General features: G+C 38.9%; 1 protein-coding gene across 3 annotated transcripts in view; it reads right to left on the minus strand.

The window, feature by feature from the left end:
• Positions 1–18064, minus strand: part of ADAMTS6 (ADAM metallopeptidase with thrombospondin type 1 motif 6) — a 149332-nt gene that overhangs the window by 28372 nt on the left and 102896 nt on the right. For all 3 annotated transcript variants that reach the window (XM_061342659.1, XM_061342657.1, XM_061342658.1), the window contains exons 15-20: positions 12983–13085; positions 11723–11856; positions 9697–9820; positions 7248–7328; positions 2902–3065; positions 1184–1322 (exon numbers count right to left, since the gene is read on the minus strand). In XM_061342659.1, coding sequence (XP_061198643.1) covers positions 1184–1322; positions 2902–3065; positions 7248–7328; positions 9697–9820; positions 11723–11856; positions 12983–13085 — 745 coding nt within the window. The remainder of the gene's footprint in view (positions 1–1183; positions 1323–2901; positions 3066–7247; positions 7329–9696; positions 9821–11722; positions 11857–12982; positions 13086–18064) is intronic.

The following is an 18064-nucleotide window of genomic DNA, read 5'->3' on the forward strand; positions in this document are numbered from 1 at the left end:
TAAAAAAGCAACCTGCCAACCAGGATTCCACAAATGAACAACAAAAAAATATAGGAGAAAGTTAGTACCTTCCTCTATTTTGTTTTGAGACTTTCTCTAGTGGCACAGAAAATAATTAGTGATGTCCTCTCTGTATTACATATATCAAAGCAAAGAGCCGTATTTGAAAAAGCAAACAACTAGTAACAGCCACAGCTCGTTCCAGCAGAAAAAACACGTCACAATAGTTGCAAACATGAATACCTCCAGTAGCCATAAAAAAATCCAAGGAAAGGACAAATATGTGGTCCAAGGGTTCTTTAAAAAAACATGGTGCTTTCCTCTTGCTATGGGCAGTGAACAGTACAGTAGAAAAATGAAATCTGAGGTGCACTTAGAGCACTCTCCCGTATCTTCTGAAACAGAGTTATGATGGTGAGATGATGCATTCAGTCTCCAGACAGAAGAAAGATAATATTCATACGGCACTTCTACTCACTAGTCCATGCAGCAGCAACGGTGCTGGCTTTGAAGGAAGCCAACTCTCCTGCTTTCCCAGAGATAAAGAACTGCGTTGGTGGCCACTAGAGGGAGGATTAGGAATATAGTAAATTGAGGGTAAAAGGCACCCATGCTGAACCACATGGGACAATCTACAAATCCCCCCAGTGCTGCAAAAGGGCAGCAATTCTTAAGACACTGCTATGGGCTGGGAAGTATTATCCAGTTGTTATCTGCTACAGGGGACCTGCCAGTATACATCCTGAACTTTGGTGGCTGGAGGATAGGAGGGCTGACTAGGATCATGTGAAGCAATACCTACAAACACACAAAGACAATCTTTTATTTACAGGTGCCTTATTTGCCTTCTGGTTTTCAATCTCCTTACTTAAAACTTCTGATGTCCTTTATCAAGAGAGCTCGTGCTAAAAGCAAACATACCAGCTTAAAGACAAACTCGGAAGAAGCATCACTAGAAAAACACTGTGCCAAGATACACTGTATTTAACAAAAAACATCTGAACATGCCAGAAGTACTTGAAAGCAACAAAAACCCACTATGATAAAATAAATGTTCTTACACTAAATTCAGGTTTGAGGCATGTCTGAAAGAAATGTCTTCAACTAGTTACCTAGATAATTATGCAGTAAACTGTACCTTGCAATTCACTTTACCATGTAGCTCAACTGCCTGGTGTCTTACCTCCAGCACAAGTAGCAGAACATTCTGACCAAGGCAGATGATTCCATGCAAAGCCAACTTCATTGTCTCCACTGCCAGTGCGAGAGATGGGAACATTGAATTTATACTTTATACCCAAATTTTGTTCCTGAAGCAGAATCTGTAGTTGAAAACAACTGGTTATACCATTAAAACAGGCAAGCAGAGGGCAACTACAGTGACATTTAATCTAGGTTTGTATTATGTTCTAAGGAAGTGAAAATAGTAATAAAGGAAGCCATAGTACTTCTTTAACATATTCCCAAAAGAACCTGGACTAACTTTAAACATATACAAAAGTATTATTGTCTCAGGTGAGCTTTGTCTTTTTTCCTCCTTAACAATTTAATAACTACTGTCAGTTCTTCATTCTTAACATAATTGTTCTAAAAAAAACAGTTTTCATTAAATTAATGTCTTAATGAAAATTGACAGCTTAATAATTATGTGAGGTCAAAGTTGGTTAAGGACATTACTGTGCAAACATACAGCAGTCCTTACTGAAATACTGTGAGGAGCTACTCACACTGCAGTTATGAACCTAGCTCTGCTCTTGTTTGCACTTCCACTGACTACAATAATAGTAAAAATAGTAACAGCAGCAGGCTGTAGCCGAGGTCATTGTTTTCCCCAAATTCAACAGCCAACAGTATTAGCTTGGTGGAATCACACCTTTGAGTCCTTTAAAGGAGTATCAAAACTCTCACTGCAGCCATATCGCTGCAGGTGATACAGATGGAAGTGCAACAATCGCTGTGAGTTTTTGGCTACCCTCACTGTTGACTATCCTCCACATACCATGCATCCAAGACTAGTCTTTGACCTTATCAAACTTTTTCTTTCTGTTGCTAGAAATATATATCATGTTAGATGCAGCAATCTGATACTTCTTATCCCCTACTACCTCGTTCCTGTCTATCTTCTGTGATATTTTGCAGTCACATTTGCCTATCTTCTTTGGACAGAAGACCAGAGAACTTTCAGTAGGAAAGTCAGTGGCACTGACTGAATGAGAAACACACTATAATCATTGCACGATTCATTCTATATAGACTCTCCAGCTGATCCACACCTACAGAAGAAAAACAGGATTCATGTGTTTGAAAATGCTGCCTAAAATGTGACTATCCAGGCAACAATCATTCTATGCAAGAAAATATCCTATATGGCTCAAGCAATCCATGAACTGCACGTCTGTCAGATGACAATATACTGGGCAAGAGCCACCTTGTTCTTCTGCTTCTCGTCAATGTAGTAATGCAACAGTAGGCTCACTACTGCCTCCTGTCAGAGACAGGGTATCAAGATCCTGGTCACATTGTTACTTTCTTGTATTTTGTACCATCTGTTCAGAACAATGTATGTCAGAGCAACATAAACACAGGACAAATCACGATACTCTTGCTGTGGTCAGACTACACTTCACACCCAGGCCAGGCTTAAAACCACTGACATCTACAGAACTGTCAAGAACTGTCATGCTGTATCTCAACACTTACATGTATCAGCAATATGTAGAGATGCAATATATGCCCCATTTAGAATTTCCAACTACCATTATTCTGAACTGCATTTAAAAGAGATGAGACATTTTCTGTGAGATTTCCTTAGGGCACAACCTATTTCGATTTCATTCATGGCCTTGTCTTTTCTCAGAACACATTTTTTAAATTTCATAAATATATTAATTATAACTTTACCATGACTATGAGATTTTCTGAAGTAGGGCCTAGTGCTTCCAAAGATTCTGGTTCATCTGTTGGTCTCTTGTAATGGAAAGCCGTTCCAGCAACATCAAATTTTCTTGGCCAGTCAATAGTCCAGGCACCATTAATATAGTAGTCATCCTCTTCAGATTTTAAAGCTTAAAAAAAAATACAAGCCACCTAAAAATTGGAAGCAGCATTTATAATGGAGAAGCCATTTCAAATTTATCTACTAATCTGCTAAACTTGCTAGAAGCTTTTTTATTTTTTAAAGCAATATAAAGCCATTTCTTTAACCCTGTCAAAACAATATTGCCTCTGCAATAATCTTCAGTGTGCAGGTATACTTTGCAGATTTCAACATGCACACACTATATGGAACAAAAGAGAATTCCTATTGCAACTTGCAATGTATCTTCAACTCTAAAACTGAACCTATGTGCAATGCATGCAGTTTTATGTAAGATATATGTAGGTCTCAAATGTATAATCAATTACTAATATCATCTTTAGGTTAAGAAGTTGGGGCACAGAATAGGTATTTCACGTAGTGTACAGAGGAAGAAAAGAGAAATACCATTGAGTCTGATGTATGGTGTCAATCAGCTCTTGTTTTGTTGCCTCTGTCCACTGTGGGGTTTTTTCCCCATATCCAAATCCAAGATATTTCTATTACAAACCCAACTATTAGCTATTTAATCAGATCAAATATTTTATTATTCCTAATTTAAAACCTTAAACCAGAAAAGTAATATAGATACAACATAATTCTTTTAGCTAAGAAACATTAGGCTGAACAAACATGTATTATTCAGGGATTTGTGTTTTGTGTTTTATGTTTTATTAATAAAATTATGCTAAGTTTCTAAATATGAAACCGACTTTGCATCTTAAGGTGAATATTCTGTTAAGTAGATACTGACCTCTTGACTTAAGGTCATTTCCAAGCTATGCAGCATTCATAGTTACTTTAAATAAAACATGTTCTTAAAGGCAAAATGATAGTTGGAAATACATGATCAAAAAGGCATGTCATTTTTTGTTGAGACTAGTAAAGTGACTTCACTAGATAGAGGACAAAATCATATCACAATCATAAGGAACAGGACAGTTTACGATCCAGTTTTACAGATGGTTTACCTAAAATAGGGAAAATGTCTCAGTGATGCTTTGAGTAAAGAAACTAGCTCTGACATACTTTCTGGAATTCTCAAAGTAATTCAGATGCCTTATTGTTTATATAGGCTTTACAGCACAAGAAAGAGATGGTTAAAAGAACTCAGTATAAGATAAGAATTAATAAAAATGCAAGCAGTACTGTACTTAAAGAAAAGAACAATATTCACTATTTCACTTGCTATATAACTGTTACAGCTGAACATCAGTATTTTATCAGTAGTCCTATTTTTATACAGCCAAAATTTCTATCCATCCCACTTTTATAAAATCTAGCTTAATCAAAAGAAGAATCGATATGTATGCTGTATAGACTTAATGTATATCCAGAAGCAAAGCAGTTCAGTTTTTACCTGTCTTACTGGAAATGAAAAATGCATTTGCATTCTGTGAATAGATTTACCCAATGCCAGTTGTTACATATACATGAAGGCCACACAGTTGTGAATAGCATTCCAGTAACATAATTACATGACAATGATGACACGGTGGCATAATGCTATTAGCATATGAGATAGAAGGAACAAGTTAATATCCTTATCAAATCATTTGTGAGAACTTGAGAATGCAGAAAGCCCACAGAAAATTAGCACACAAGACCCTGTTGCATATGAGGAATGTAAGGGAAGATACCACCCTGGATCAAGCCATTTAAGGGAAGATAACTCCATTCCTAAAACATTTTTCCATCAGCTCTGAAATCAGGCAGTTTTGTTGTTGCTGGGTTATTTGTTCAACAGACCAGTTTAAAATACTGAACTCTTTATGCAACTGTAGAAACATGTTTTTGCTGTTACATCAGGAGCAGTATCGGTGCAGAAATGAGAGCAGGAAGAGAATTGATCAGAGAAGGGTGAGGACAGGTGCTGACTGAGCTGAGTTCCCAAATGTCTAACTGTAGCCTAAATTTGAGGCCATGGCTAGCAAAAGAACTGGATCTTAAGGAACCATGGGATGTTTGGTAGTTAGTTTGGAAGCCTGATAGCTGAAATGAACAAAGAAACTTTGAAGCCAGCATGACAGCTACAGAGGAAGAGTTTAACTTTTTCCTTTTTTTGCATACTCCCAAATGGATAAACTGATTTCCTAGACTGTGGTCTTGTATTTGGCAGCAGTGCACATAAATGAAAATACAGGAATATGCATAAATGGTTATTTTCATCTGAGTCAGTTTTCTAATCTGGTTCACGATATGGCCACACAAACAGCTGTCCTGCAACAACAAAGGGGACTCCATGAAGACAGGGAAGTAGCTGTGAAGTTGCCAATGTTACTAAAGAAATATCCCTAAAACAATACCCTTGAGACATGTATTTTAATAGAATAAACCCATTTTTAACTATCTTTGTGCTCTTACAGCTCTTTTAAGACAGTACAGATTTAAAACCTTCCCATCCCCAGAAATTTGTCATCCTAAAATAGTGGTGTGGTTCACACTCACAGATCAAAACATCCCATCACAAAATCAAATGGCCCCTGACACCTTGATTATCTTTCACTAGGGTATAATGGCACTTTTGAAAGTTGGAAACACAAGAAACTAGTGTAGGAGAGGAATCCCCTATGTGTGTAGTCAGGGCTCAGGAAACCCCCTGAAACTGTGACACAGACATAAAAAAGTGTTTATGTAATACCTTATATTTTTAGATCTGTGGCCAGATTAAATACCAGTTAAATTGTATTTTTTATTTAAGCAAAGAAAAAATACATTTTTCTTTCATTTTAGACAGATAGTGCCACCAACTGAAATGCTTTTCCAGATCACCTTCCTCTGCTTATAAAACAGAAGAATTACAAGCTGAACTGTACTAGCTAAGAGTTATCCTCTTTGTTCTGTTTTTCACCTCTCCATGAAATAGTTCTTAGCTGTACATGACCATGACAGGATACATGGTATGCCTCTCTCCCACCACCTGTTTGAATGTTAGTACAGAACATACGAACAACCTTACCCACAGTATATTCTGACATGGGGGAAGGGCCATGGGCAGTGTGATGCTGGAAACATAATTAGCACTGTACTGCTGGAGTACTACTCCTGCAGAATGGAGGGAGGTTGATTACCTGCTGGATTACAGAAGGGTGGAGGCAGGCAGAAAGAAAATTAGGCATCCAACAGTAAAAGGTACCATCATTATCAATAAATCAATTTAGGAATTCATGTACCTAGGACGATAACTGCCCTTACAACTCACACTTTAAGGCATCATAATCGTTTCCAACATGTTAGTGTTATACACATCAACTACATGGACTGCAGATTGACAAAAGCAGCCTCTGACGTGCTACCTGTAAATTGCTGTCTAACATGTAATATACTTTGGGTTGTGTTAATTTGTTAGTCTGCTGTATAACTAATCAGCTCTCTAATCTATTCTTGATTAATAGGTATTCTTGCACTACTGTGAATGGACTGCCATGCAAATCAGGATACAGAGAGCTTCAGAAATGTGTGCTGTTTTGAGTCTGATGAAGCCAGATTTGTATGTATCAGTATTAAAAAAACAGAAAGCAAATTTAACACAGTCTTTAAAGAATTTAGTAACAATCAGGGAATATGCATTTAATTCTATTCTTTACAACAGACTTCCTGAATTATCTCAAGCAAGCACCTAGTTTTTCTGCACCTCATTTTCCTTATCTATAAAACAGGGATGGCATCTACACGATACAGCACCTCAGTAACACTGTACAATTGATACTTTAAATTGCCTTAAGATAAAGAGACAGTATTGTTAGCATTTAAGTAACTATTGCTGTTGATGAATAATCATTGCAAGAATAAAATCATGTTTTAAACCAGTTTAATCCCACAAGATCAGAGACTTCTCTAATGGAAGACACTACCTCAGTGTGGGACAGTACATCATTTGGATACTCTTCGTGCACTTCAGCTGGAGTCAGACACTGTAACTATAGTGAATTGATCTGATTTTGCACCAAGTGGACAAGGAGGAATCACACAATGTAACTCATTAGCTCTACTCAAGAAAATACATCCTAACCAACTGCTGCAACTGCCTGACCACAACCTAATATTAAGAGCTAATAATTCCCTCTGCTGCTTCTGCTACGCCTATGGTTTAGCCAAACCAGAAAATGTACCTTCAATTCACAACATTAACCGACCTAATAACAGCCTGCCATTTAAACCATGTTCTTACCAATGTAGTTCTTTGACATTGCCACTTCTCTTACTTCAATGTGCACAGAACCTCTTGGAATTCGAATCACTTCCATATAGCCTGTAACACAAAGGTAAACATTACTTATTGTTGTTTACATTAATCAACATTAGTCATGAAACTAACCATTATGTATTATTTACTACTAAAAATTAGTATGAGATATGGATTCAAATGTACTTGAATATTTTCTTTCATGGGATAAAAAGGAAAACATTTTAAATGTGATAAAAAAATTTGACAGTGATAGCAAGAACTTACCATGTAGTCAGGAATTCCTTTTTATAGAATCATAGAATAGAATCATAGAATAGTTAGGGTTGGAAAGGACCTTAAGATCATCAAGTTCCAACCCCTCTGCCACGGGCAGGGACACCTCGCTCTAAACTATAGCACCCAAGGCCTTGTACAACCTGGCCTTGAACACTGCCAGGGATGGAGCATTCACAGCCTCCTTGGGCAACCTATTCCAGTGCCTCACCACCCTAACAGAAAAGAATTTCCTCCTTATATCCAATCTAAACTTCCCCTGTTTAAGTTTTAACTCATTACCCCTTCTCCTATCACTACAGTCCCTAGTGAAGAGTCCATCCCCAGCATCCCTATAGGCCCCCTTCAGATACTGGAAGGCTGCTATGAGGTCTCCACGCAGCCTTCTCTTCTCCAGACTGATCAGCCCCAACTTTCTCAGCCGATCTTCATATGGGAGGTGCTCCAGTCCCCTGATCATCCTCGTGGCCCTCTTCTGGACTTGCTCCAACAGATCCATGTCATTTTTATGTTGAGGACACCAGAACTGCACACAATACTCCAAGTGAGGTCTCACGAGAGCAGAATAAAGGGGCAGGATCACCTCCTTCGACCTGCTGGTCACACTCCTTTTGATGCAGCCCAGGATACTGTTGGCTTTCTGAGCTGTGAGCACACACTGAAGCCAGCTAATGTTCATTTTCTCATCGACCAGCACCCCAAAATCCTCCGCAGGGCTGCTCTGAATCTCTTCTCTGCCCAACCTGTAGCTGTGCCTGGGATTGCTCCGACCCAGGTGTAGGACCTTGCACTTGGCATGGTTAAACTTCATGAGGTTGGCATCAGCCCACCTCACAAGCGTGTCAAGGTCCCTCTGGATGGCATTCCTTCCCTCCAGCATATCAACCGAACCACACAGCTTGGTGTCATCGGCAAACTTGCTGACGGTGCACTCAATCCCACTGTCCATGTCAGCGACAAAGATGTTAAACAAGACCGGTCCCAACACTGATCCCTGAGGGACACCACTCGTTACTGGTCTCCAGCTGGACACTGAGCCATTGACCACAACTCTTTGTGTGCGGCCCTCCAGCCAGTTCTTTATCCACCGAGTGGTCCATTCATCAGATTGATGTCTCTAATAAGAGACATCATATAAGTGCTAATAAAGTAGTTCCAACAGCATATTATGAATAATTAACATATTAAAATGACCTTAGGATCACACAATAATTCACTTTGGAGAGCACGTCAGCGATTCAGCCCAACTTTCTCCCAGAAGCAGGGTCTCCTAGGAGATCAGACCAAGTTACTCAGTGCTTTACCCTGCTGGGTTGTGGAAAATCTCCAGTGATGGAACTATGCAACCTTTCTGGACAACCTGATCTGCTGCTGGACTGTCTTCCTGGGGATGAAATTTTTTCCTTACATTCAGTCAGCACCTCTCTTGTTTTAATTTATAGCCATTGTCTCTTCTCTCAGTATGTACCCACCACTGTGAAAAGCCTTGCTCTGCCTTATTCATAAACTCTTCTTAGGTATCAGAAGGGTGATACTAGGTCCCCACAAACCTCCTCTTCTCCAGGCTAAATAAGTTCAGTTGTCTCAGCCTTTCCCAAAGAGGGGCAAGCGCTTCGGAGCCCAATAATCTTAGTGAGCCCTCACTGATCTGCACTCACCGCAGTGCACCAATCCTTTTCCTGTATTTGGGAGCTCAAAACTGGTAACAGTAAGATTGCCACACTATAACTGTCCTTTTTGAGTTAAGCTTCAAACTAATTGCCCATATACATTTTCTGAGTTCTTAATAAGATGAACTTAAAGAGACATTTCTGGATTCTTTCCATTCTAAAATTTCATGTATGATTAAGTATCAGATTCTACCATACACATTAAAATCATACACATTACTATTACTATACCACCTAACTAGATAATAATTAAAAAACCCCACCCGCTTTTTTTAAGTGCATTAAAGACTATGAGAACTAAGTATTCAGTAATGAAACATACTGTATTTGGCGTAAATCTAAAGTACTACAGAAAAAGGCAACAACAAAGCAAAAGGAGTCAGTGAATGACTAGCAGCAATGCCATTGTGGAAATGAATGCAGCACTGTTATTTGCTAAAGGGACATCTAAATGCATTGTGCAATAGAATGGGCATATATATACATACCTCCTCTTGGCAGTGAATCATTGAAGAAACCTTCAATGGCTTCACATGTACTGCCATCTCCACCACAAACACGGCATCTATCTTCCTTAGCATCAGACCCCAAAATATTATCACAACCTACATGCTGAGAACAGATAATAATAAATATTTTAACAGGATGATGGTCTTACACCACCATCTTCTTTTTCTTTCTGAAGTGTTTGTCTCAAGTTTGAGATACTCAGTTCTTTTTATCTACCCTGTTTTTGATAGCTGCTACTGTAAGTGGGTTTTCACTTACCAGGGAAAAAAAAATAAAGGAGAACAAGACACATTTGGGTTGCTGCCAAATCTTGATTAATAACTACATTGCACTTCTATGGTGACTTTCAGGAAGGGATCTCACAGTGTTTTACAAACAATTTAATTATTACAGTTATCAATAAATGATTAGTTATATTTTTACTTACTATTACAACAGTTAAGTGTGTTCCATCTATACTGCTTTGTTAAGCAAACATTTGCTGTGTTTCTTAAACGTTTATATAGCATAAAAATTAATCCCAAAGGCATTTACAGCTTCATAAACCATATTTCCACATTATCCAGGCAAAACTTATGATTGTTTTTGTAATTTTGAATGTAAAGTGTAAATTACTGTAAGAATGAATGCAGAACGAAACTTAGTGAAAGGTTGAATTAAAAGCTGTATTAGATAGCATTAAACAGCCTTTGGAAAAAAGAGGTGTCTATAAGTGATCATAAAAAATAAATTACATTTCTGATTATCTACTTGAGAAATATAGTGAACAATGATGAACTTCTTACAACTTATTGATTCAATCCTATTACAAAGCTGATGAATAGAGACAGTTGGATCCTTAAAACACAACAAAAAGGAGAATGAACAAGTAGGATGTAAACAGAATGAACACAGAAGCTTGCCAATTTTTCCTGGGATTTATACAAAGAAAGAGGCAGCTATACAACTTTGTTTACTATCTAGCAATATCATCTTGTGTCCCATAAATACGTAATTCATAGGCCATAAGAGAAATTAGACCACAAAATGGTATTATTCTAGCCATTTACATTTCAACTTTCGGATTCACCAAGAAGACAGAGACCCAATTTTATTACATAGCTCATTCTCAACTTGAAATTTTGTTTTAAAAGACTTTTCAAAACTATCAAAATCTGCACAAAGAACACCAGAATTACACGGGTTATTTCTTAGGTCTTTTTTAATATCATCCTGCTACTCAATGAACATACATCTTCAGCCCTCAATTTAGCAAAGAACTTTAGCATTGAGTTAGGTTTTAGTTATGTTAGTAGTTTCAGTGAAATCAAATACTTTTTAGAGTCACCAGGACAGTTCAGATGTTTAGACCTGAAGTACAGAATTAAACACTTTGCTAAACTGAAGCAGCGGTGGGATGTACATAACCAACAATATGGCACAGACCTTCAATTCTATTCAAATTTATGTAATGCAATTCTACAGGAATCTTACAAGATAGATAATCAGAGTTTCAGTAAATGGAAAATAATTGCATCATTATATATACTTTTTCCTAGACCTACAGAGCAATAATGACAACTTTGTTTCAATGACATTAATAGAATTGTTTGCAACAGGATGAACTAGTTAGAGAGAAACAAATTAATATGTTCACATTTACTGTTTTTCAGTCAGAGTGGTGTTCTAATTGGAATGATGGAACAGGCTTTGGAACAGTGCAAGTATTCTGTTCATCTCCTGTTGCCCTTTACACCAATTCTTCAACAGAAAACACAAAGCAAGAGAAAAAAAAAGACAAAATGAAGGATTCTATGAATGTCTCTAAGAAGTTACTGAAATTTAAGTGATTTGTTTAATTTCTGCAATACTTTTAAAATCTTTTTATATCATTTCTTATTACTTTCTCATTAACAATTTGACCTGTCAACACACACGTTCCATAAAAGTAAGTACCATAATTAAACGCAGGAGATAGTAGACACAACAAATTAATCCTTAAGTACTTTATAAAACATTTGTAACCTTGCATTCTCCATTGATACAGATATCCAGTGAATCAGCATTGCACTGAGTCCCATCTATTACTGCAGGAGCACGTTCAGTGTAAAAATTATAACCTTCAGCCAAGCAGTTTAATGCACATGGTTTAACCCCACCTGGACAACAAAAATGAACGAAAAAAAACAACCAAACAGAAGTCTTGAAAAGTTAACAGCTGGTTAAAGGTATATATGCATAAACAGATCTGAAATTTATAATCTTATCGCATACCTGACACATATAATGTATACACTTTATTTAACTTCCCTTTATTGATTTCTCTACTTGACTCTTCTTTCTTGCAAAAAAGATTATTTCGCATAGTAAGATATGGCAAGGTTGGCTGGCTCCATAACGATTCCATTATGTTAATACAACCCTAATGATTATTGAACAATTTAAAACAATAAGGATACCACTTCACTATTTGAAAAACAAGAATAACAAAAGAATGTAGAGCTAGAAGTATATTAATGTAAATTTCAAAGCAAAGATCAGACTATTTTAGTTAAGAATTTAGTCCTACAGAATTATGTTATAGCTCAGACCACATGATCACAATAATCCTTTTTAGGCATTTTATTTAAAAAACTAAGAGTAAAGCTATCCACATCAGTAAAATACAAAAACACAAGTGGAAACACAGACTTGTTCCCTATAGGTTTAGAACAGGAAAAACCAAAATAATACAAGGACAATCTACAAGCTTAGAATGACAGAAAAATAAACTTGATTAAACTATCCCAAAGAGATTATATCCCTCTTCCCTGCAAAAGGCCCTTATATTGCACAGTGCAATTATTTATAATTAAGTTACTGCATTAGTAATTGAATTAGAGAGTTTTAGAAATTCTTTTTATTTTTCCTATTATTATTACCTTAAGAAAGGAAGAACGATTGTGAGATATTTTTACACTGAATTCATCACTATGGCATAAAATGCACTTACAGATCATCTACAGAATCCCTAATTATATTACAACTGCAGGTGGAGAAGGACTCCATATTTTTTAATCGGAGTCCCTTCAACAACGCTCGCCCTCCTTCATAATAAAAACAAAACAGTAACAGAGTACAGATGGCTCTTCTGCAATATCTTCAGCAACTGACAAAAGTACTAGTAAACTTACCTCATTATATTTTAATCAAAATATTCTATTTACAAACACTACTCTTTATATAACATTTATATAATTTTTAAGACTTCACATACGGAAACATTTCTGTGAAGATGACCATTACCTCCAGTGTAGGGTTTCCAGTTATAATACTTTCCCCGGAAAGGCATATTGTCAAAATCTGCACATTGCTTTTCTCGAAAATCACGGGCCCCTGAAGGACATGGCTAAAATGATAAAGACAAAAAAAGGGTTAATTTCTTCCAAATATCAACATAAAAAGAAATGCTCATAAGCTCACATCACAAACATAATCAGTCAAGAGACTAGGAGGTGGTTCCAGGTGCTTCTGGAACTTGCTTTATTGTCTTACAGCATTGATGGCCTGGCATGAAGTAACTGAAGTAATTTAAGCAAAGGTACTGGTATATAACAGTTTCCATAAAACAGGACAATCAGAATCACATCAAACTATGCTATCAGCTACCTCCTTATAAAGACCTGAAAAAATTAAACCAAAATAATCTGGTAAGAGCTGTAGGCTCAGTTACACTGTACTGGGCAGCTGTACTGAGAAATGCTACTAAGAAAGACATCAAGAAAAAAAGACCCAAACACTTTCCAGAGTCGTATCACCTCTTGTTACTTGTAACCTTGACAAAAGCATTGTGTGAAGGCTGAGAACAGATAAAAACAGACATGTTTAGCTCTGATTTTTACCGGTCTCCAAGGGATGAAATAAAAACTGCTTTCATTTGAACTTCCATTACTTCACATTACCAATAACAAAACTGTAAAGTATCTTTCTTATGTGGAATAAGGGTAGATATAAGAGAAATTCATCTTGGGAAGAATTATGGGAGAGAAAATTCTTTGCTGTTTCTCACATTTTTCATCAGCAGGTTCACAATAATAATGATGACTAATCTTGAATACACCCAGAATTTAGATAGTACATTAAACACTGCTATCAATGCTAAAGTATCTGCTGAAAATGTAAGCTTCATCAGACACAGTATTTGAAATACAGATTAAAATAATTTCTGGACTGAAAAAGAATTTCTTTGACAGAAAACAGAGGTGTCAATAAATACTACTATTTTATGAGCAACAGAAGTGTCCGTTTTATGACTCTTTTACTTGTCTTCCTATGTATCTAAGTCACTTAGCACAATTCAGGAATGTGAAATGCACTGAATTGAAAGGGTTTCTATAAACTTGAATGACAAAAACTCGCTGCACAATGCAAATATTAATAAAATAATTACAATTCTCAATACACATGAATCAAGGTCTTTTAACAGCCAGTCCACTGCAATATAATTCAGAGTTGTGGTCAACGGCTCAATGTCCAACAGGAGACCAGTAACGAGTGGTGTCCCTCAGGGATCGGTGTTTGGACCGGTCTTGTTCAACATCTTTGTCGGTGACAAGGACAGTGGGATTGAGTGCACCGTCAGCAAGTTTGCCGATGACACCAAGCTGTGTGGTTCGGTTGATATGCTGGAGGGAAGGAATGCCATCCAGAGGGACCTTGACATGCTTGTGAGGTGGGCTGATGCCAACCTCATGAAGTTTAACCATGCCAAGTGCAAGGTCCTACACCTGGGTCGGAGCAATCCCAGGCACAGCTACAGGTTGGGCAGAGAAGAGATTCAGAGCAGCCCTGCAGAGAAGGACTTGGGGGTGCTGGTCGATGAGAAAATGAACATGAGCTGGCTTCAGTGTGTGCTCACAGCTCAGAAAGCCAACGGTATCCTGGGCTGCATCAAAAGGAGTGTGACCAGCAGGTCGAAGGAGGTGATCCTGCCCCTTTATTCTGCTCTCGTGAGACCTCACTTGGAGTATTGTGTGCAGTTCTGGTGTTCTCAACATAAAAAGGACATGGAACTGTTGGAACAAGTCCAGAGGAGACCATGAGGATGGAGGAGCACGAGGTGCTCAGGGGACTGGAGCACCTCCCGTAAGAAGACAGGCTGAGGAAGTTGGGGCTGATCAGTCTGGAGAAGAGAAGGCTGCGTGGAGACCTCATAGCAGCCTTCCAGTATCTGAAGGGGGCCTATAGGGATGCTGGGGAGGGGACTCTTCATTAGAGACTGTAGCGATAAGACAAGGGGTAATGGGTTAAATCTCAAACAGGGGAAGTTTAGACTGGATATAAGGAAGAAGTTCTTTACTGTGCGGGTGGTGACACACTGGAATGGGTTGCCCAGGGAAGTTGTGAATGCTCCATCCCTGGCAGTGTTCAAGGCCAGGTTGGTCAGAGACTTGGGTGACATGGTTTAGTGTGAGGTGTCCCTGCCCATGGCAGGGGGGTTGGACCCAGATGATCTTAAGGTCCTTTCTAACCCTAACTATTCTATGATTTTATGATACTGGCCACTACACTCTGTCTTCCAGTCCCACTTGCTTAAGTACTAATTTACCTGTACCATTAGCTGAATTTGGCAAGGAGCGAAAAGAATAACAAGGGTTTATACATATATATCAATCAGAAGAGGAAATCTGAAGAAACCATGCACCCCCGATGAGAAAGACTGATAAACTACTAACAACAGACAAGAAGGCTGAGGCACTCAACAACTTTCCTGCCTCAGTCTGCACTGGCAGGCTCTCTCCCCACATCTCTCAAGTGGATGAACTGCAAGTCATGAGCTGGGGAAGCAAAGTCTCTCCCACTGTAAGTGAAGATCACGTTTGTGATCATTTGTGGAACCTGAACACAAATCTATGGGACATGACAATGTGCATCCCAGAGTCCTGAGGAACTGGCTGGGGGTTCCTGCCAAGAAGCTGCCAAGGGGCTCTCCATGATATTGGACAAGTCATGGCAGTCCAGTGAAGTTCCTGGTGAGTGGGAAAAAAGGAAACATTGCACCTAGTTTTAAAAAGGGTAGAAAGGAGGTTCCTGAGAACTACCAACCTGTTAGCTTCCCCTCTGTGCCTGGGGAGACCATAGAACAGATACTTCTAGAAGCGATAAGACAACTGGTGGGCAGGGGGGGTGATTCAAAACAATCAGCATAGCTTTGCCAAGGGAAGGACAAGTCCTGCCTGACCAACCTAGTGCCCTTCCATGGTGAGGTGACTACATGAATGGAAACAGGAAGAACTATAAATGTCATCCATCTGAGCTTCTGTAAGGCCTTCACCATGGTCCCCCACAACATCCTTCTCTCTATATCACACAGACACATTAGATGGATGGACTGTTCAGCAGATAATTAACTGACTGGATGGTCGCATCCAGACAGCAGTGGTCAATGGCTCAATGGTCTGGATGGAGATCTGTGGGGAGTGGTGTCCCTCAGCGGTCCGTATTGGGCCCAGTACTGTTTAACGTCTCTATCGATGGCATAGACAGTGGGATTGAGTGTGCCATCAGCAAGTTGGCAGATGACACCAAGCTGTGTGGTTCGGTTGATATTCCAGAGGGACGGGATGCCATCCAGAGAGACTTGGACAGCTCAAAAAGTGGACCCATGTGAACCTCAGAAGGTTCAACAACACCAAGTGCAAGGTCCTGCCTATTGATACCGGCAACCCTAGTATTAACACAGCTTGGGGGATGAGGGGATTGAGAGTACCCCTCAGGAGATGGACTTGGAGGTACAGGTGGATCAAAGATTGAACATGAGCTGGCAGTGTGCACTTGCAGCGCAGAAGGCCAATTGTATCTTGGGCCGCATCCAAAGGAGCGTGGCCAGCAGGCAACTGGCAGAAGTGGAAACACAGGTCCTATCTGAACATCATGAAACATTTTTACTGTGAGGGTGACCGAGCACTTGTACTCGTTTTCCAAAGAGGTGGTGGAATCTCCCTCCTTTGAGATATTCAAAAGCCATCTGGACACAGTCCTGGGCAACCTGTTTGAGGTTTTGAGCAAGAGGGGCCATACAAGATGATGTGCACAAGTCCCCTTGCATGCAAAGTCTTTCTTTTACCCTATTAAATACTAATCCAGTTTTTGCCAGTTTGAATTGTTAAAATCACTATTTGTATCCTCCTCTTCAATACAGCTCTGGCAGTTTGACAGGAAACCAGCTACACACAGCCTGTAATCTCACTGATTACAGGAGCAGCAGACAAGGCTAGGAATATCTGGAAGCAGCTGAAAGAACTGTATGAGCAAAGTATACAATGGTCCTACTCTCTTGCTATTTTATCTGGTATGGTAGTCATAGAATTTTAGAATGGTTTGGGTTTGAAGGAACCTTAAAGATCATCTAGTTCCAACCATCCTGCCATAGGCAGGGACATTTTTCACTAGACCAAGCTGCTCTAAACCCCTTCTAACCTGACCTTTTACACTTCCAGGGATGGGGCATCCACAGCTTCTCTGGGCAACCTCTCCAGTGTCTCACCACACTCCCAGCAAGGAAATTCTTCCCAATACCTAATCTAAATCTACCCTCTTCTAGTTTAAAACCATTACCCTTTATTCTATCCCCATATGCCTTTGTAAAAAGTTCCTCTCCAACTTTCTTGTAGACCACCCATTAGACGCTGGAAGTCTACTACAAGGTCTTCCCAGAGCTTTTTCTTCTCCAGGTTGAACAAGCCCCACTCTTTCAGCCTTTCCTCACACGGCTGGCTTCTGAAGGCTTATGGGGGACCTTATCACAATGTTCCAGTATTTAAAGAGTGGCTGCAAAGACGGATACTCACTTTTTACAAGGAGTCACATGGAAAAGACATGGGGTAATGAGTACAAGTTATTCCAAGGGAAATTCCTGTGACTGGACACACGAAAAATGTTTTTCACGATGAGAGCAATCAGCCATTGCAATAATCTTCCCAGGGAAGTGGCAGATTCTCCAACATTGGGCATTTTTTTAAGATTCAACTGGAAATAGTGCTGGGACATCTAGTGTAGACCATGCTTTTACCAAGAAAGGTTAAACCAGATGATCCTCAAGGTCCTTTCCAACATGGTATTTTATGATTCTATGAAAATCATTAGTATAGAAATGCAAAAATACTACTGCAAAGTAAGTTACTATATGCATTTATAAAATGCCAGCTCTTTGGCACTTTCTCCTTGTTTTATACTATCTTCCCAAAGTAAATGTTCATAAGTCTTCTCTTCACTGTGTAAAATATTTCCTGTTTTTCATGCAGTTATAGTACATGGATAACTCTTGTCAAGCAACACGCTGCTTGTGTTTCCAAACAGTGTTTCAGGAGACTGCAAATCATGAAGTAA

This window comes from Neopsephotus bourkii, unplaced genomic scaffold (assembly GCF_033783945.1).
Source record: "Neopsephotus bourkii isolate Nb327-2 ecotype Australia unplaced genomic scaffold, CSIRO-AGI_Nbou_v1 NB_1810, whole genome shotgun sequence".
In the NCBI taxonomy this organism is placed as follows: Eukaryota; Metazoa; Chordata; class Aves; order Psittaciformes; family Psittacidae; genus Neopsephotus; species Neopsephotus bourkii.